At 39.2% G+C, this 20979-nt stretch overlaps 1 protein-coding gene across 1 annotated transcript; it reads right to left on the reverse strand.

Annotated features, from left to right (window-relative positions):
• Nucleotides 1–480: 480 nt before the first annotated feature.
• pip5k1ba (phosphatidylinositol-4-phosphate 5-kinase, type I, beta a) lies at nucleotides 481–20979 on the reverse strand. Its single transcript, XM_080876296.1, has 15 exons — nucleotides 20864–20979; nucleotides 16207–16423; nucleotides 14128–14258; nucleotides 13270–13387; nucleotides 13002–13154; nucleotides 11950–12246; nucleotides 8145–8329; nucleotides 7745–7825; nucleotides 6514–6562; nucleotides 6338–6422; nucleotides 6122–6256; nucleotides 5949–6039; nucleotides 5283–5379; nucleotides 3502–3557; nucleotides 481–1441 (listed from the first exon to the last, which is right to left on the reverse strand). Exons 2-14 carry the CDS (start codon nucleotides 16276–16278, stop codon nucleotides 3519–3521), a joined length of 1533 nt encoding a protein of 510 aa, XP_080732422.1. The 5' UTR covers nucleotides 16279–16423; nucleotides 20864–20979; the 3' UTR covers nucleotides 481–1441; nucleotides 3502–3518.

Raw genomic sequence — 20979 nt, forward strand, 5'->3', positions numbered from 1 at the left:
TGTTGTTGTACACTGGTGTTGTGATATGTTGGTGAATGTATATGTTTGAAATAAAAAATGAACTGAACTGAACAACTAATGTGGATTTTCACACATACATCTGAAAAACCTGAATGATCTTTGAACATAGCTCTACGTAAATACAAGACAAACGAGCACTGATCTATTTCTGAAGCTGATGAGCTGATGTTTACTTCCTCATGGAACCAGCCACTGAGAAATTTAAACATTTACAGAAAATCAGAAATATCAGCAAAGAAACACAAGGATTTACTAGCAGCAGTGTAAACGATAACAGGCAAAGAAGCAGCTTTGTAGTGTTTTACTGCACGTCAGCACAGTAGTTCAGTGCTACTAATACACATTAACACATTAACATATCTGCTAGTTGTAGAGGTGTTTCCATTGATTTGGAAAGTCGAGTTTCACCTAACATTAAAAGAAAGAGGAACAACAGAGCCTAATGCACTTTTTTTCAAGAACAAATGCAGCCATTTTTTTTTTAAATGAACAAGATGTACATGCAATAATTCTTATATAACTTTTCTTGAAATTAAAAATATTTTTCTGAATTATTAATTTGGATACTTATCTTAGAAATTCCAAAAACATGTAATAAAAAAACTGCTCTGTTTTCCTGAATTAGATTAGTCCAGTTTAATTTTTTATAGAACCAGTCAAAAGTTTGGACTCGAAAATAAAAAGTATTTCTTTTTTCACTAGCTATTTTTGTGCAATGCTAACAGCAGTGTCTTGATTTCATGTGATGACATCACGAGCTGTACTTTTCTCTGTCTTTGCTTCACACTCATCTTCCCTGCATGTGTGGGGTTTTTTGTGTGTATTTGCATCTTTCAACTCTACACCTTGCATATCAGTTGACAGATACACCAGTGGGACTGTCTTTTATGTGTTATCATTCCCTACATATACATTCATATTGCTATGATGTCTGGAAGGTGCACAGTGAAATAATAACACACCTCAAATGTTTTAAAACTAAAGTACGATTATTAAATGTAAAGTATAGAAAGTGGTTAAAGTGTAGAGAGTAAAAGTAAAAAGCTGTTAGAAGATTTGGGAGTCAATGGAAGTACAGATGGATTAAAAACTGGCAGCAGAAGTAACAAGCCCTACTCGGCGCAAGCAGGAAGAACATTCCCACATTCATGGAGGAGGCATCTCATTATTTTGGAAAAACAGAGCAGATTTTTTCTGAGATTGAAACACGGGACTTTTTTTTCTCGAGTGACTGCATTACGCTTCTACAAGGATCATAGTGATGCTCACAGTGGAGAAAATGAGAAGAACAGGCTACTTCTTGTAGTTTGTGCCATGTTTGCTGAAGTCCTGATGCCTTCATGTTGTTGGACTGCGGTTGGTGTTTCAAAGTTCACAAGTGCAGGTGGTTGGAAAGGAGCAATAACCTTGTTTCTCCTCACTAGAAATCAAGAAGAGAAGATTTTAATTGCCTTCAGGTGACAACAGACACATCTGTGCAGTCTTGGGTGTGTTAAGTAAAAAAAAAAAAAAAGAGCAGTTTTCAAAAACATCCTGGCATCTTTTATATTTTCTTATGTACGCTCTATTGCCAAAAGTATTTGCTCATCTGCCATCACACGGATATGAATTTGGGTGACATCCCAATCAGTCTCTGTACTAATTCATCCCAAAGGTCTTGCTTCAGGTTGAGGTCAGGACTCTGTGCAGGCCAGTCAAGTTTTTCAACACCAGACTCACCCGTCGATGTCTTTATGGACCTGCACTGGTGTGCAGTCATGTTGGAACAAGAAGGGGGCGTCCCCAAACTGCTCCCACAAAGTTGGGAGATGAAATTTTCCAAAGTGTCTCAGTATGCCGAAGCATTAAAAGTTTCTTACACTGGAGCAAAGGGGTAAAACCCAACTTCTGGAAAACAACCCCACATTATAATCCCCCCTCCACCAAACTTTACACGTGGCACAGTGCAGTCAGACAAGTACTGTTCTCCTGCCAACCACCAAACCCAGACTTATCCATTGAATTGCCAGATGGAGAAGTAGTTTGTCACTAGAAGTCTCCACTGCTCTAGTGTCCAGTGGGGGCGTGCTTTATACCAACGTTTTGCATTACACTTGGTCATGTAAGGCTTGCATGCAGCTGCTCAGCCATTGACACCCATTCCATGAAGCTCTCTGTGGCGTGTTCCTAAGCTAATCTGAAGGCCACATGACGTTTGGAGGTCTGTGGTGATTAACTCTGCAGAAAACTGTTGACCCCTGTGCACTATGCGCCTCAGCGTCCACTGACCCGCTCTGTGATCTTACCTGACGTACCACTTTGTGGCTGAGTTGCTGTCATTCCCAAATGCTTTTGCTAACAGTTGATTGTGGAGTATTTAGTAGCGAGGGAAATTTCCTGACTGGACTTGTTGCACAGGTGATATCCTATCACAGTACTATGCTGGAATTCACTGAGCTCCTGAGAGCGACCCATTCTTTCACAAGTGTTTGTAGAAGCAGTCTGAAGTCAGGTGCTTAATTTTATTACACCATGTGGTTATGGAAGTGAATGGAACATCTGAATTCAATGATTTGGATGGATGAGTGAATACTTTTGGCTGTATAGTATATTTTATTCAACCCTCCAGTGAGCAGGATTTTTGCCACAGAGGATGAGGTTGTCCATCAAAGTGAAGCTGTCAGGCTGCATTTATTTCTGTCATGCTTGAACTGATGTGTTGAGTGCAGAGTCTTTACTGCATTCCCACAGTAAAAAACCCATTGTCTTTGAAGTCAGGCCTTTTTTTTTTTTTTTTTTTTTTTTAGGAGGTTAAGGGTAACAGCTGGGAGCATGCTTTTCATCCACCCAAGCCAAAACATTTATTTTACTTAATTTTACTTGAGGAGACAGATAGGTTCATGGCTCAGATTTCCTTTTTTTTTTAACCTACAGTATTTTCAGTGTTTCTGAGTCCCACTCTTAATGTCAGAGGCTTTGAGATCAGATTAACTCGGACGTCTGCGGGCTTCCTGCAGAGCCTGAGTGGGACCGCTTAATGTAGACTGAAGAACGGCTTCATATAAGCCTGAATGAGGATTTTGTGGTTATGTAAGAGAAGTGCTGTAGAAAAAAAAGAATACATGAAGGTTTCTTAGGCTGACACAAGGACCGAGGGGCAGGGAGGAGGGAACTGGACTCAGCTGAGTCACACAGAGTGGACGTCAGAGGGGGCTTCAGGACCCCAGGGCTATCACCATCAAAGAAGAGAGTTCCAAGAAGATGAGATAAATTGCATGTGAGTGTTGAGCAAGAAAATGTTAGCATGTATTAGGTAGTAACATCTTATGAATAAAGGTCAGTTTGTTATGGTCATGAATCACTACGTGATTCTATTCTGTTCATGGAGCGCCTTTATCGGGGCTAAAATATGACATCATGAGAGCCTCCACATCTTCTTGCCACAATCACAGGATCAGTACAAATTAAAAGAAAGTATTATCGGTGTAATTTGCTGCTTACACTTTATTGACGACTGATCAGCTCCAGCTGGGTCGCCTGGGTGAGACTGTGTGAGGCTGAAAATGCAGAGATACCCAGTGACCCCTGAGTTCATTGTGCACAGTGTTCCTAAATACAGCAGAACAACTAACTATGGCTTCTTTTATGTAATTTTATGAGGACTAAATATAATATCTCAACAACAGAGTTGATCTTGTTGTCATGACTTTGTCTTATAAGGTAGTTTTAATGGATTTTAATGAGCCCCTTAATGAGCCCTAGTTGAAGCCTATAGTTTCAGGCATCCATTCAAACATTATGAGCCCACTAAACGGCCAAAAGGTGGCATCCTACAAAGTCTACTCAGAGATCACCTCATTTAGTATTTATTTATTTATTGTCATTGTCAATTGGGATTTTTCACAAACATGGCCAGTAGAGGTTGACTCTAAAAGTGAGCAAGTCCCCAAAGACTTTCATGTTTAAAGCACACACCTCTAGATCATATATGAACTTTTGGATACTTTTTAAAATGATATTATGTGACAAATAATGGAACTTCCTGTGAAGGAAGGGTCATCCAAGAAGGTTTTACATGAGTTTTATATTATTCTGTCTCTTGGAGGAGATATGAGACTGTGCTTTAGACGTATACATCCACAGTGTCTTTTGTCCTCTCTTCCTCCACTCATCTCCAACCGGTTGCAGCAGGTGGCCGCCCCTCCCTGAGCCTGGTTCTGTTGGAGATTTCTTGTAGTACAGATGGAGTTTTTGCTTCCCACTTTCTCCACGTGCTGGATCAAATTGGGTTGTTTGCTTGTTGGTGTTTAATAAAGCGCCTTTAGGTGACTGTTGGTGCGCTTTGTTGCTTTAAATATATATAATAAAACTCAATTGCACTGCACTGAACTGAATATACAGTTTATCGGCTTGCCAGCCATACTTGGCACTTGATTATGTAGTGCTCCAACCACCTGACTCCAAAATGGCTCTACATGGTTGCAACCAAAAACACTAGTATGAAAGCTTCAAAATGCATGGTTAAAATATGGGTGGGTTTGTGGGTGTTGGTGGCTTTATCTTTCATGGTCTTTGGTAAAGCAATGTCTTGAAAGACGTGTGCCAAACAAACAATGTTGCAAGTGACCCCATATGGATGTGAGAATATATCGAAAAGTTTGGAGCTTTTATGCACAAAGCGATTTTTATGAGCTGTTTGGTTGGATGTAAACCCCAAAATAAAATAAACCTAAGCAGGTAGTTTATTTTAGGCACCAAAAGCATAACTTAATTGCTACGGTATCTGCAATTGGAGATTTTACAGTCACTTCTTGGCATGACCACCAGATGTATACTTTCTGTTTCTAAGACTGAATGAAACAGATGAGGTGACACGAATGGAACTATTCAAACAATTCAATGGGCTGATAACATTTAAACTGTCGTTTCTGGACATAGAAACATCTGAGCTTGACCTCCCTGAATATTTTTCCCCTCCTCCCCCTTGTGTGACAAGTGAATGTAGCCTGAGATCTGTTCTCTAGCTAAATAATTCAGTTTGATGCTGTACTGAGTGAGGGGTGTACAACCACAGATGGATGTTAAAGCTTCAGCTTGAAAAATAATCTTGTTCACTTTCTTTTCAGGAGCCAGTCTGAGCCTCATTCAGCAGGGCTCCGACTGGATTGCTTGTTAAATGTTTACTGGTCTTCGGTGCTGGGCCTGGGTTGCTTGTATTCTAACGATAAGCTATAGCATTACAGAACCCATTAAGACTCTGCAATTGAAATTACATGGCTTACCAAGTAGACATCCAGTTCAGAGTCAGATTGGCTTCTGCTGAGGGACGGCAGTGGATCGTCCAGAGCAATCGTTGAACTGGAGGCTCGTCGGTCTTCACTGCAACATAGAAATACAATTTACTGTTGTGTATGAGCCGAGTTAATGTCTACATCATCATTCATCGTTCAGCATCCTCTCAGAATATATTGTTGAATATCAAAAGAAAGATGTAGCTTTAGCTCTTTAGAAAACAGTAAAAACACAGTTATTTGGAACATTTCATCAGTGGCAGGGGAAAAAAACTGCAGCTCACAAGCCACAAGAAGCAAACTTTAGAGCTGAAAATGAACTGCAACTCCTAAAAACACACAATTCCTCAAATGGCCACTTCATTGCTGGCTCCATAAGGAAGTTGATCCCCATACACTAAAGCCTTTTTGAGCAGCTTCCTGATAACATAGTTCACCACCCTGTCATCCAAATATGGTCCTTTATGGCTCCAACAACATGGCAACGGCCAAATTTCAAGGCTTCAAATATGTGCAAGTTAAACAATGTCCACAAAAATAATCTCAATGGTTACACACTTTCATGTCTGTGTCAGTGTGAATCAGATCAAAATATCAACTTTTCAACTTCTCTTCTGAAAACTGGGCTTTGATCTGAAAGCAGTACATGTGAAGTACCTGTTTTCATAGTCTTCTTCCTCTTTTCCGCTCAGTTTTAAAGAAACGGCAGACTCAGGTAGAAGATCCGGCTGTTTGGAGGAACTGTAAACTGTTAAAAACAAACACACCGTCAGCGAACAAGTCAAGCAAAGCTTCTAATAAAACAAACATAAACAAAAGAAACAGCTTACAGTTTCCATCCAGGTTGTCCAGGCTTTGGGCTTTCTTCTCCTCCTTCATCTCCTTCAGCGGTGACAGAATCTCCTGGGAGACTGACTTTGCATAAAGAGAGTTCTTCTTCCTCTTTGAAGATGCTCCCCTTAAAGCTTAAACACACAGAGAAAGAATTTAAAACAAAAGCTGCGTTTATGCAGGAAACAGAATGGTGGCAGGTTAGCATGACTTACGATGGCTCTTCTTGAAAACAGTCGTGCCCATGAATTTCAGAAATCTGTCTGCATAAAAACTGGGCCTGTGCACTGACACTGTGTCCTGAAATGAAAACAGGGCACACGTGTGAGCAGCTGCATACATAAGGGATAAAACAGCCTGGAGTTAAGGAGAAGTAAGAAGTATTACAGACCCCGTCATGTACAAGAGCCTTCCAGGAGTGTTCCACCTTCTTAACGAACCTGAAAATGATTAAAAATTGAAAATCAAATGAGTTCATTATGTAACATTTTTACTTGTGTAAATATTTATGCTTGCTCTCGACCATAGACTGTATATAATAAAATGGAGGTAGCCACTGTGGTTAGCAAGGTTGTGCTGCACAGCCTTGAAATTTTTGTTTTTTTGTTCTTGCTTTTCACCACCAGGGGGCAGTGGTTAACCGTATATGTTCACATAAACGTGAGCTGTTTAGCTTTTTAGATTTCCTTTTAAATACCTCTATTTCCCCTAGGGGACAGGTGTCGAACTCCAGGCCTTGAGGGCCGGTGTCCTGCAGGTTTTAGACGTGTCCTTGATCCAATAATTAATTAAATGGCTAAACTACCTCCTCAACATGTCTTGAAGTTCTCCAGAGTCAATGAACTAATCATTTGATTGAGGTGTGTTGACCCAGGGTGATATCTAAAACCTGCAGGACACCGGCCCTCGAGGCCTGGAGTTCGACACCCCTGTTCTAGGGGCTGCAGTTATAAATAAGAATGTGCTTTTATTAAGGACTTGCCTGGTTGAATAACGGTTGTCCTGACTGCACCATCTTGTGGTACAAAGTGGTATTACCTGAAATTATATCTTTTCAACACAATTTACTGTCACAGCTGTTGGTATTCGTTCATCCATTTTTGTTGCAAATCCAGCTTTTACATGCCTTCTATGCTTCTGATGGCTTTGCTGCAATGCATCTCTTTAATTTAGTTGTGGGTTTTGGACTTGGAAGGCCACCTCAGCCAAGTTGAGCCTGAGCTGCAGCCGTGCCTCACAGCCATGACTGTGTCAATCTTGCCATGAGAGATGGGGACAGATCCCATTTTGGTAGATTTTCCAAGTTTAAATAATAAATAACAAATAATATAGCCTGTGTTTACTGAGCCAGTAATGAGTGTTTAAACTAATTTAAATGTTTCTGAAGCAGGAAAACAGGATGAAAACCTGAGAATCATAAAATATAAACTAATAATAATGCCAAGGAAACAAGAGTCACAAACAAAAAAAGAGTCGCATGTCTTTGCCTATTTTAATGAATTTGAAAAAAAAAAGTCTACAAATGTTTCTGTAATGCTGCATGGGGATGCAGCTGAGTAAGGATGATGAGACAGTTTGTCTTCTGCATGTTATTTTTGTGCATGTTAATGCTGTGAGCTCACCTGTAAGACTGAAGAATGTCGATAATTCCTAAAAAGATGAGCAGACTCTCGTCTTTATGTTTGGCAGGAATTCCACCCAATCTGGAAAAAAAATTATGATAATTTTACAGTTTTTTAAATGAAATTATGCTTTTGAATGTCCAGCTTTTCTACATTTTTGACCAGATCAGCGAGCAGTGGGGTTTTAAAAAAAAGCCACTAGAAAAATAAGGGAAACAAGACCTAAAAACAGGCGTTTTAGTATGAAGCAAACCGTTCTTATTAGATTTGACTGTGTGCAAACTAGTATGTATAAAGTATATGGTAATACTTATTTTAAGATAAAAATAACTTGTGATGTGAGATGTTAAAAAAGGTTTCCTCTATCATATGTGCTGCTTAGTCCAAAGTGTCCACTTACGTGTCATCATCTGCCACTGGTTCTGGGTCCTTGACATTCCCCTGGATGGACTCGAGGGCGGTGGAGTAGAGGACTTTCTGTCCTCTCCTGCTGTCACATCTGCTTCCTCTGCTCAGCGGCTTCCTATCCAGAACGTGAATCCCCAGCAGGAGACTGTAGTCCATGATCTTAAAGCTTTCCAGGACCTGATAAGAGACCAAAACTGAACTCAGGGAATCAAATTTTAAGAACCCCCTTTGAAAATTAAAAATTTTTCTTTAATGTTTAATAATTAGTTTGTCAGCGCTAAAATTTTTTAACCTTCCATTCTTTTAACTGTTTAAATACTACACATGCTAGTGGCTATCAGGTCTGAAACCATGACACTAAGTTCCCCAGAGCCCACTGATTTACAGGGACACTATAAGGTTCTGGCCAAACAAACAACCTGCAACTACTTCAGTGGCATTGTTTAAAAGAAACTCCCATTCTGAAATGCCCACCTTTAGAGCATCAAAAAGCATGTCACAGTGTGACCTGCACACTACAGACCTTCTGGTGGACCTTGAATGCGGTAGGCCATGAAAGATTTACATTATAAAAATAAACAAAGCTAACAGAACAGCTGTGGGATTAAAATAATCCATTACTCTTCATTTAAATAAATCTGAATTAGTGTTGTATTTTCAGTAGAGGAAAATGAATGAAGTAATGGTGGCTATGGCATGCTGAAATCAAATCATCAAAACATTAAAATGAGGTAAAGTTCACATCAGTCATTGTTTAGGCAACTCGTGTAACGAAATACAGACACGAACCACTAAAAGGGTCAATCGAGCCTACAGAACAGAGCCTGCGGTATTAGACATTTTGTGGTTATGTGTGTCCGAGGCTTCTAGTTGCTTACATAGGCCTAGTATCTCTCTATATTCCCAAATAAAGAGATATTTCATTTGAATCCCACAGCTGAGCTGAACAGGAAATTTTGCCAACTGTTAATGAGATTTTGTCTGAGCAAATAAACATTTATTTATCCCTCAGAATGATCTGGTGATCCTCTGATGTTTAATCTACCAAAAAGAAAGAGGTCAATACTTTAATTTGTTCCCTACTTAGACCTCATACCTAAACCCTTCCATTATTGGCATTTATGAGCTAACAGGTTAGCCACGTGGAGGTTACAAATGACATGCCTGCTAAAGAAAGCTACTTGATACGGACATGAACCCCACAGAGCTGCACGAATGCTTGCTTATCTGTCAAGCAATCAGCTGCAATCACCTTTCTGATTTCCTATTTTTTCTATATGTTTTTCACACTTAAATGTTTCAGATCACCAAACAAAGGCAATAGAGAATTTCCCGTCATTATTTTGTTTATTATATCACCTTTTTGATATATGTCCACATTTTTTACTCAGTGGTTTTAACAATATAATAATTTGAGTAATAAAATAAAACAAAAATCACCTACAGTTCAATTTTCTTTATAAAAATAAATGAATAAAAAGTTTTACTTTGAAGGAAGTCCCACTCCCAGAGATCAACCCTGGATCTATAAGCAAAAATACAGTAAAGCATAAGCCTCAATCCCTCTGACCAAGCACTTATGTCACGAAGTACCTCTTGTAAATAAAGAGGGCCTTAAAATGTGCTGCGTTACCTAATGCACTAACTGAGGTCGTATACAGCAGCCCAGTATGAGCGTATTACATCCAGTTTGCGCTTTAGTGTCCAGCTGCTCCGCCTGACCATTAGTCAGGTGTTTTGCTCTGCTGCACGCTAATCCTTCATCAAGTGACCACTATTGTTTCTCGCTAATGAAACAACAGGCATGCACTAATGCAGTCATCAAAACAGCTCAGGGAATAACAAACAGGGACACAGTTCCAGGTGCTGGCCTGTGTGATGTTATCAAAGTAGGGGAATTGCGCAGTTATCATTGGCTGAATATAAACTCTGGATTTTGGGTTTATTTTGGCATAAAAACCAAGTGAGTGATGTTTTTCTGATAAAAGTTTTATCCTCATGACCATTTAGTTTGGAGCTCTGGAATAACTGGGATTTTCTGGGACCTTTCCTTTTAGAGAGTATAGCTAAGCATTCGAAATTTGGGCAACACTTACCTTCCAAATTCTTAAGAACAAGCTTTGTGGAAGATCCTATTAAACCTGCGAGATAATTCACAGCTAGTGAGCATCAGGTGTCTTGTGTCATATCGCCTAAATCAGTTCTGAGCATGTCAGACAAACCATCTCTTATTGTTGCACAACATGTGGAAAAGGTCAACCGACCAGAATCTCTGAACACTGTCAAAAGCTCATGTATGAAAACAGGATGTTCTTACTGTGTCAAAGTTATTAGCATGTCTGAGCTGCAAGCAAGGTACATGCAATGTAAATCAAACACTGATATCATCCTAACTCAAACCAAGTGGTTGTAATTAACCCAACCAAGCACCTTTAAGTGCCTATTGTAGGATTTATGGTCCCATGTTTGTGCAATCCCATGAAACTCCAGCAGTGCATCGCCCTATGATGATGGCAATGGCAATTTCATTTATATGGCACATTTCATTACAAGCAAACTCAATGTGCTCAGCACAGGAGAACATGAAAACCAGTGTAGGTTTACAATGCCAAACTCAGTGAAAACAGCAAACTATAATAAAGCAAGACAAATTAGAACAAAAACCAATAACAAAAACATACTGAATGCAGGCATGTGTACATAAAAAGGTTTTTCCAAATACCTGAAAGCACCTTGGGCACCCTTAGATCTAATTCTGGGAACAGTTAAAATATCTGCAACTGATGACATGAGAGGTCTGACTGGACAGTGAACAGTGAGGTTAAAAGGGCGATAAATGTAGGTAGGATGATGATTAGTTCAAAAGTTATTGTGAACAACAGGGGAGGACGAGTGAGAAGCAAAAACAAAAAGATTAAAGATTAAAGAGGGTGCGAGAAACACAAACAATGGCTGCTTTTAATGACTCAGTTTCACTTGATTAAAAAGAGCAAAGACACCAGCAGTTGTAGCCCACATAACTTTGATGTTATACCCTTGCGACAATGCACAACCGCAAAGTGCAGCGCCTACAACAGACAATAACCTGCTGCCATGCCTAAACAGCAGGACACTCCTACAATTAAGAAAAAAAAAATGCGTCAAAAGAAAATTAATTAGCGAGTGTGCAAAAAACAAAGCAAAATAAAAAGGTATAAACGGACTGTTAAGCATAGCCTCCTGACTAAAAAACTTCCAGTGTCTCTAAAATGGGAGCATTACAACTCAGCTCCCAACTTTGCCATCCTGACACACACGATGTTCATAAAAGTGAGATGCAAGCAGCATCGGATAACCCCGCATTATGTGAGCCCTCAGGATGAGAATGTATTGCTGAAGGCATGCTAGACTAAACACTAAATCTACTTCACTAGCCAGCATTTTAGTGGATGTGGCTTACAACATAAAAATGGTAGTTTAGCTGGATTTGGTGTCCTCGGGATTCCCATATACTTGTTTGCCATTCACCTAGGGACCATTTTTTGCCCGAGGACAACACAAAGGTTACGGTTTTAATGGTCCCCAAATGATGAGCTAGCAACCCTCTTAAGGCAATCTTTTTTTTAATTAAGTTGTTAGACTATGTTGTTTCAAGTATCATGAAAAAAGTACATTTTTGACTTGTGATCTTTAAAAATGTTAGCGGTTGATATATCCGACAAGTAAAAATGCACATCTTAAAGGTGTTCCATTCAATATTTATCTATTGAATGCAACACATAGTTGCTAATGGATGTAACATCCTCATGTAAACATACCCGACAGTCCCTCTGCAAGGTTTTCATCAAGGCACTATATGTGTCCGGGTCAAAGACCAGGCCCTCGTGCATGTCCTGGAAGTCCAGGTCTTTGAATGTGGGTGAGGGCTTGGAACGCTCTTTGCGTGAGGCACGGCGTTTGTACGAGGATCCCTTCAGGTCGTACTTGTAGTGCATCTTCATGGCTCGCGGCAGCACATTGTTCATGACCACCACTCGAACAGTGATGCCTCCACACTGGATGCAGTAGAGGCCGTAGAACTTGGGCAGTAACGTCCTCGGGTTCTGATTGAGATTCTACAATAACAAAGATGATGGGTTTTTTTAAGTGATAAACAGAGAAGGAGTAAATGTCCCTGATAATATTGGTCCAAATGAATCATTTTATTGTCCATTTTAAGTCAATTTAAGAAGAGAAAGACTGAAACTGCAACTTTCAAATAGGAATTAGTCCAAAATAAGTGGTCGGAGAAGAAATGTGAACATACACATGTAAACAGGTCATTTTGGGAACTGTAGATTATATCAGTGGCATATTAAAAGGTGATATAGTAATCAGTTCCCTTTCCCCAAAAGTAACATTTTAGCTAGTCATGTCCATGTGCTGATGCATGTGCACAGCAGTTCCATTTTAGGTTCAGCCGACAGAAATCTTCTTTTCTAATAAAGATTATAATTAGGGATGGATTGTGTGATCCTGACCATCTGTTAACTCCTGCACCTCCCTGAACTTGGTTGTGCTGGGTGTTTCTTCCTGTCAAATAGGTGTTCTTTCTCACCACTTTCACCAATTAATTTTAATAGGTGGGGTTCTCGCTAATAATGTTGAGTGTTTTTCATTAGCATATAAAGCAGCTTGAGCGAACTGTTAAAACTTAAGTAATTACTAGTAGTATGGAACTGTATGTTGCACTTACACAATACTTCATGTGTGGCCAGAATAACCCCCCCCCCCCCCCTCCCGCCCTTTACCTTGCTTTGAGTAATGCAAACATATGTTGCTGTATGGCTTTAATGCAAATGTGCTAAGACTTGTTTATTTAGTAGCTCACCATGTAGTAACCAGGAAGCAGCTTCTGCAGGAACTCTGCCTCTTTAGGCTGCACTGTCTTGATGATGAACTCATCATCGCTGGTGAGGTAAAACCAGGAACTGCTAGCACCGGGGTTGGACAGCTCTATCAGCGGCTCATTGCATATGGAGTACTGAAATTCAAAGTGAGGCAACAGTTTAAGCCGAACAATGTTTTGCAATCAACTCAGGGGAAATTTACACCACATTGTCGTGAGCCAGAATGTGAATTTGGGTCTCCACCCTCACCAGATAGTCGTCCGGTTTGATGCCAAAGAGCTCTCTGAAGTAGCGAAAAGCCAGTGGGGCGTATGTTTTCAGACGGAAATCTGGGAAGTGATGTGCCGGGGTCAGGTTGCTACCCTCACTGGAACACATACAAAATATTCATTAGTCTAGCTATTTGCAACTTTTAGGAGCACTGTGACATGAGCATGTAACAGGTCATGGTTAGAAATGCACAGGTGTAACTATTGAAAATTACTGATAGCTGATATCCATGAAATGAACTACTGGAAAGAAACAGCTGCAGTATTATCTTCCTCTAGTGACCAAGTGCAAAATGCCTACTGAGAAATAATGGGGTTGCTGAAACATGTGGTTTCTGTCAACCCACAAGTGATTATTTGCACACTTCTAAAGGTAACTTCCCTCTTTTCTTAACAGCAATACAGGTTGGCTGCCACTGTGTTTGTTTAAATAACTTAGAGTAAGATTTCTCATAATAATTTGCATTTCTTTCTTTCGTTGGTAATATGTAGTCAACTTATTTTTTTTGTAGGCTGGGAGAGAGTGACATCGTCACTTTCTCCCACACTTGTCACACTTTGCTGACTTACATAGTTTTGGTTCATTTTGGGGTTTAGGCTTAGTACTTGGATTGTGACTTGATGTGCTATGTAATGAGGCCAATCTGGGATTTAAAGCTTACTCAAATCTCCCAAAAATGCATTCAGTTCCTTGGTAGGTAGTGATAAAATTAAACTCCCTGACATTTCAGAGTAAACCTAACATGCATAAAAAACATCCTAGATATATGGGGGGGAAATCCCTGTGCATGTGCATTGGTCATTCTCTGAAAGGATTGCAGTGCAAATGTGAGTGTACCTTGGCAGGAAGACGCTCTCCACCACAGAAAAGTCCTGCATGAGAACATCTCTGTCTGGTTTCGAGCTGAGGTTTCCCACAGCATAACCGATGCCCAGCTGGATGGCGCCTTTGAGTGCAGCTGGTGTAGGCTAACAAACAAATTAGACATCCTAGAATTAGGAATTTTTTTTGTGGCACTTAGTTGCACATTTTCTTGCTTTCTTTGTAACATAGTTTATCGTTGTTCAACACTTTGGTCCGGTGCAAAAATACCTCAACACTGGATTAGCTATAGCATTGGCAAGCTTCTCTCAGTAGGAATTTTAATCTCCAGTATTTGTTAGCATGCTGACATCACCAATAATGGCTCCTTTAGTTTGTTTTGTAACTATGAGCATGTTAGCATTTAATTCAAAGTAAAACTGTGCTTACAGTTGCCTCACAGTGAGGACAGCATTAGCTAGATTAATGGTCTTATTTATATCATTTTTAGATATCGTGTTAATATACAAAGAGGATAGTAAGCTGAAGCTTTTTGATGTAGGAAGCATGTGAAACACAAACAGCAAACTATAAAATTTAGCTAACACTGAAGAACCAGAAACTGTAGTTTCTCTAGTGATCACTTCAGGTTGGCTCTCTTCTCAAAATGTACAAGTTTACAGCAATAAAAGACAGATTTATCACCTGGTACCACAAAAAATATTTTGTCCTTTATGAGGGAGTTATTTTTATTCTCTGATCTCCCTGACAGATCTCCCGATTCAGGTAGCTAGGCCTCTCCTCTGCTAACATGGAGCTCACTGTTATTATCTCCTCTTTGAACTTTCCAAGAATCTATTGCTTTAATTTTGATAAGAAACATTCCAGTATTTTGTTACTCTGTTACGTATCCCTGTTATTAGCCTGCATGTGTATCTGTGTGTTGCATGCATAGAGAGCATAAAACATGGATGTAGCTAACAAGTGATTAGCCAATGAGAATACAATTGGTACTCCAAAAGTTAGCATTCCCATTGTCACTTATAGTCACTTAATACTGAAAAACAAAACATATGGCCTAAAATTCTAACACTGGGGCTTCAAAACTGCAGAAACCTAAAACAATGGGTGATGCCATGGGTGTTATGGCCATCTTTTATACTGCCTGTGATAAAGTACAGTCTTCAATGATAAAATTGTGCTAAATGCAAAATTATAATCATCCCTACAGATTTTAATGGTCAGCATTTCTTTTTGTTTTTGTTTTGGTAAGATTCTGTGTATGGATACAAAGATACCAAACAGATACAAAATATGTCTGTTGTTTTTAACAGGGGCTCATTCTGGATTTTTTTCAAAGTGACACCTGGTGCTCTGTGAGGCTGTATTATGGGCACAGTTAAACGCCATAGTGTGTTACAGTAAGTCACAGCATTTCATTGTGGACCAAATGTAACGATATAGTGTGACTAAAACAATTGTCTTCATTTATATCAGAAAATAATTAAAATAAACAAATCATTTAAAATAAACTGCTTTGATTATATTGCAAGTCTGGAACAGGCTCCCGGCACTTCAGGACAACCTCAAATACTAAACGAAGCCTTAATACCTGTAAATTAATTTTTCCAATTAAAAGAAAAGCAGACATTTTACTTTAGAACTTATTTAGAGCTTTTTCCTGCGAGCCAGAGTGTGAAGCCGATCAGCCTAATCACACCATTTTCCCACCACTTGTTCCCTACCTCACAGAGCAGCTCTGTTACATAACACAGCTGATGAAAGAGTAGCTGCAGTCACGTTATTGCACTTCATTTGACTTAAAGTAATATTGCACATGACTTTCTGTATGACTTTTTGGATTTTTATTACCCCTTTAAGCTACTAATTATTTTTCCCAAGATCATGGTGTAGTCAATAATTAAAATAAATAGCTCAGGAAAGAAAATAATAAGTTTCACATTTAGACTCTCAAATAAAAAAAACAACCTTTGGTTTCAGTGTTCTGTTTGACCGCAGATATTTTCTGTTTTGACATCAGCAATGACTTGGGTGGGAGTAATTTTGTTCCTACCTGAAGATTTTTCCATTGCTTGCTTGAAATGATCCACTCACCTTTTTATGATCCTTTGACGCTTTAGAGGTTTTGGTTCCCCTTCCTAGGGTGCTGGCAGGGGATGCTGACATCTTTTGGACAGAGAGAACTGGACTAGAGGGAAGCTCGGCTGTCCTTCCTCCAACTTTGATTCTGCCCGAGTTCCTTTTTTCCCCTCAGTGGTAAATGCACAAACAAAACAATTTACAGAAAGTGCATTTTCCAGGTAGGCTGCTCCTGTGGATGATGTAAAGAAAAAAGGAGTTACACAATGTGTTGCATTTGCATGAATGTCAATGCAAAGCGCACACACGCTAGTGAAAAGCTTCCCAATCAGTCTTGTCTAGTTGTTCCTGTGACTTACAGTATATCCTGGGCTTTCAATAATCTTTCTGTCTGGGGTACTTCTGGACTCTGAGGACCTTTTGGTGAATGTGTTAGTCTTTTAACTCCAGAATACTTCACAACAACGCTTGATCCCAATTAAGAAGGATTGGGAACTATTACATGTTCAATCCCCCCGTGTTATAACAGTGCACAGTGTTTTCCTGATTATGTGATCATCAGCTTCCAAAAAAGGACACAGTGATTAGCGAAATGAAGCCATATACCAAGATCTGTTCATTTCAATTGCATGGGCTTTAGATTATGGTTTATTTCCAATGTAATTCTCCTGAAATTACAAAAAATACAGACAACCCCAGCTAAGGGTAATTAATGTGAAAAGGCAAGAGGGGATACTCTATAATACAGCCTGCACCCATGTGTAATTACCAGTGTAAGAAACTTTAAAATTAAGTTTTCCCTTCCCCTCATATACCACCAAATATATTTGCTAATTTAATTTCATAAATCTGAAGCTTTGTAGTAAATATAATAGAGTAAATCATGTACCCCACTTTAAACTCACCTGAACTGCCTTCTGTGGTGTTGCTGCTAAAAAGAGACTGGGTGGTTGCTGTCAGCTTGCAGCATAGACATCTGTGCAAAATCTAAAGATCTAAAAGCTTCTTTTAACACAGACAGATTTCACTTTGCTTTCTGTTTAATTTAGTTGCGCTATAACCGAGTACAACAAACCACTGGTGGATTTGAATAACTAAAAAGACTGTTTCAAACTATCCAAACAGGTGGCGTGATAAAGGACATGTATTGGTATTTTAATGTGAAACAATTCACAGGTGACCTTCTTTGGCTTGAACAGAAGTCCAACCAATTTGCCTGCATACTTTTTTTCTGGCCCTAAGCCATTGTGCCACTGGATATATTGAACCCTGCCGTTCTTTCAAATATCCTGAAAAAACTCTCTTCTTGTACTCTGCATAAGTTCTAATTTTAGATGCTGAAAATAACTGTAGGACTATGATGTGGAAAGTTGAGGGCTGTATTGTGAGGTGTTACTTTCAACCTCGTGAAAATATATGCAGTTTTAAAACTGTGAAAATTAACTTCAGCAATTCCCCATAACCACATATTTATATCATTCTTTATCATGGATGAAACTCCAGGAAGGTTTATAATTAAATTACAACATATTCAGTACCTCGTATTTTCATGCAAATGTGCATTCAAAACATACACAACCACTTAAACTTCAAACAAACAAATATGGAAACAATTGAAAAAATTAATCTGCACATAAGCAGTATTGGAGATTCAAGCATTATGTAAGTGTAACAAATAAATTATACACCTTTAATCAGCAAAATCTATAATCTGGAAACCTGGCAACAAGTCCATATAGGTTACAGCTGCTAGTTACAGCTATATTTGTGCCAGAAAATGGGCAGATGCACTAACACTAACACAGTTGACTTACGTGTGTACATAAAGGCATCAGCTGGAGGTATTCTGTGATTCAGTTTGCAACTGCACCAGCATTTTAACCAACATTAGGAAACACAAGTTACTTTTCTTCTAGTAACATCATCTTGTTTAATGAGCAAATTTGAAAACTCTATCCTGGCAGACAAGCCCCTGTCTAATTTAAGCACTGTTTCAGGATGTGGTTTCGCGGTCTGTCTCTAAGAGAATGCAACTGTCTTTTCAGGGAGTCGTGACGGCAAAACTTGTTTTTTCAAGGATCTCACATGCAGCTCTCCTTTGCATGTTTAAATTAGAAGCTGAATAGATATAAAAACCTTGCTAAAGATTATTAAAAACTGACCTAGTGGATCAGATCAGTGAATGAGGTTAATTGTATGGACATAAACTCTTTGGTAGATTATTTTTGGTTTGGCTTTGCAACACTTTACATATTGACTCCAACTTTACTCCAACTCTTCAGAGGGGACATTGAGGCTTGGCCAAGCTAGTAATGCAATGCAAACTCAACTGGGTTTGCTCCCGATAAGACATAAAACCCCTCACCTAGGAGTCATGCTAGTCAGATACCTGAACCAAATGAGCTGGCTCTTTTCGATGTGGAGGATTAGTTGCTCCACTCTTAGCTTGTCAGAAATGACCCAGCTACTAACTCTATATCTAAGGGAGAGCCAAAATTGAGCCAATTGAGAGCCCAAGATATTTGAATTCCTCAGCTTTGGTACAGGAAGTCATCGCCAACCCAAACAGCCACTGAAGGAGTGTTAAGACAATTCAGTCCATCAAAAAAAGTATTTATTTACATTTAGGAGTTATCTCTATATTCATGCCTGGATGGCTTAAAAGGGGCCAATAGTGATGCATTTACTGTATATAAAAGCTGAATGTTCCTTAACCCTTTAAGACCTACCATAAAACCAAGTCCGCCAGAGCTTATATTATATTTTTACATGCTGTGGAGCCATTTCTTGGAGCATTTCAAGTTGCTATACATCAATACAACCATTATAGCCTAGATTTTAATAATATGTATTCATTAAGTGCATAGTAATTACATAAATTGCAAAAAAGTGCAATAAACTACAAAAAAATTGAAAATCGTTTTTGCTTTTTTAACATATATTTCTAGTTAGAGAAATTTAAGAGGCTTATCCCTCATAACTGTAAATACAAAAAAGTTGCACAAAATAGTTTCCCACCACAGGAAATTTATTTTGAGTGTCTTCATAGTTTTATTTTTGAAATACACCAATTTTTATACACTGCAGGAAAAACGAATTTGCAAAAAAGCAGCATCTGCATCTAAATTAAATATTTCCAGCAGTGCAATATGAGTCCTAAGCATCCCAGAAACGACACAGAAAGTCATAAAGTCAAAGATAACTTTTAAAAAGACCAGTATAGGCCCTGAGGTCCTGAGGCCCTGATGGTAAAAAAGACTACATTTCCACGAAAATGACGTCACTTCCAGTTTCGGGCAGGTAATGGCGGAAATGCAAAAGTTCGCGCTGACGTCTATTCCAACGTAGGAAGTGTTATGAACAGCTGATCGGATCGGCAAAGCGTGTTTCTGGAATATTACGTTTTTGTTCCTGCAAGCGCTTTTTATGCAGTTTTTGCAAAGCTTTATGTGGAAGGAAACCGTGACCTAGGACAAGCTGATGGCATAAGATGTAAGTACAACTCCTCCGGTTTCATATGCAAAAAAAATTATTGCGCTAGCTTACATGGTTGCAGTGCTACCGGGATTTAAAAATAGTTACGCAAAACAGAGCGTGCCCGCTCCGATCGGCTCTAAAGGGTTAAGGCAACTGAAAGGCAAAGCTAATGTGATCACGTCTTAAACCTGATTCTTTTTCTAACAGTCAAAGATGGCGACTTCTCTCCTTATATAAAGAAGATCCATTAATATAAGCATGTTTCCAGTCTCTTTTTTTATGGAATTTGAGGCTCATTTTGTAAATTACAATATTATTTAGCATAAGTCAAGCTACTTTACACTAACTTACTACTGTTGATGCTGATGATGCATTTGTTACTTCTGAGCTGGAATATTCTATCTCACATTTTAGTGTTGTTTCTTTCCTTTTTTGAAACGTTGTGCTGCTGTTATGTCCTTCATTTATATACCATGTACTGGGTTATAAAGCACTTTCTGACACTATACTGTATAACTAAGTATGACATTCTTGCTTGAACATGCACAGATGGATCTTTTGGTATTGTCATATATTGTCCATAAAAGTTATATTAAAATATTAAACATTCCACCCTGAGTGGAGCCCACAGGCCCTCATCTCAATATAGTCTAGACTAGAAACACATTTCATTATGATGCAACAAACGTCAGCAGTATTGCTAACATCCTCCAAACTCACACACATCTGAGTGATCACTTCTTTACAACTCTGTCATTTCGAACAGGAACTCAACGCCGGTCCTTTACACTGCTTTTTATAAAAGACCTCTGAATTGATGTCTACTTTTAGCTGGGTGCTTTCACTGAAGGCCTATATTTAACTCAGTCAGTTCATGTGAATGTTTAAACCTGAACCCTCCTCACATAGCACACACACGGCAGCTGTTTTGCATGCATGCAAATGATGGCAACTCCTCGCCAGCTGGCTATGGCACATTTTATTTTTCTCTGACGAAAAGGAAGTGGAGCTGATTTCCTCTTGTGATACCATCGCCAGCATATCTTCCCTCTAAAGAGGCACACGAATGGCCCACACATGCTAAAACAATGACACATTCACAGCTAAGATGGCACAGATTAAGATGGAAAAGTTGACCGCTTGCCCCCCTTAACACAAAGTGGAGAGGCGGAAAAAAGAAGAGATTCTCACTCACCTTGATCGGCATGGTGCTGTGAAGAAACTGGCCAATGCGTGTCTGGGAAAAGGCAGTGACAGAGAAATACTGTGTGATATCAGCTCTTAGGCTGACTGTGGTGAAATGAGGAGCCA

The sequence above is a fragment of the Rhamphochromis sp. 'chilingali' genome, assembly GCF_963969265.1.
Source record: "Rhamphochromis sp. 'chilingali' genome assembly, chromosome: 2".
NCBI classification, from domain to species: domain Eukaryota; kingdom Metazoa; phylum Chordata; class Actinopteri; order Cichliformes; family Cichlidae; genus Rhamphochromis; species Rhamphochromis sp. 'chilingali'.

Bases quoted from the DNA above. Each gene is read 5' to 3' on its own strand.
- pip5k1ba (XM_080876296.1), bottom strand. From the start codon at position 16,278: ATGTCAGCATCCCCTGCCAGCACCCTAGGAAGGGGAACCAAAACCTCT. The intron at 12,247-13,001 runs GTGAGCTACTAA...TTGTTATTGTAG, and splicing joins TGCTTCCTGGTTACTACATG to AATCTCAATCAGAACCCGAG. The intron at 8,330-11,949 runs GTATGTTTACAT...GTCTCTTATCAG, and splicing joins CCTTGCAGAGGGACTGTCGG to GTCCTGGAAAGCTTTAAGAT.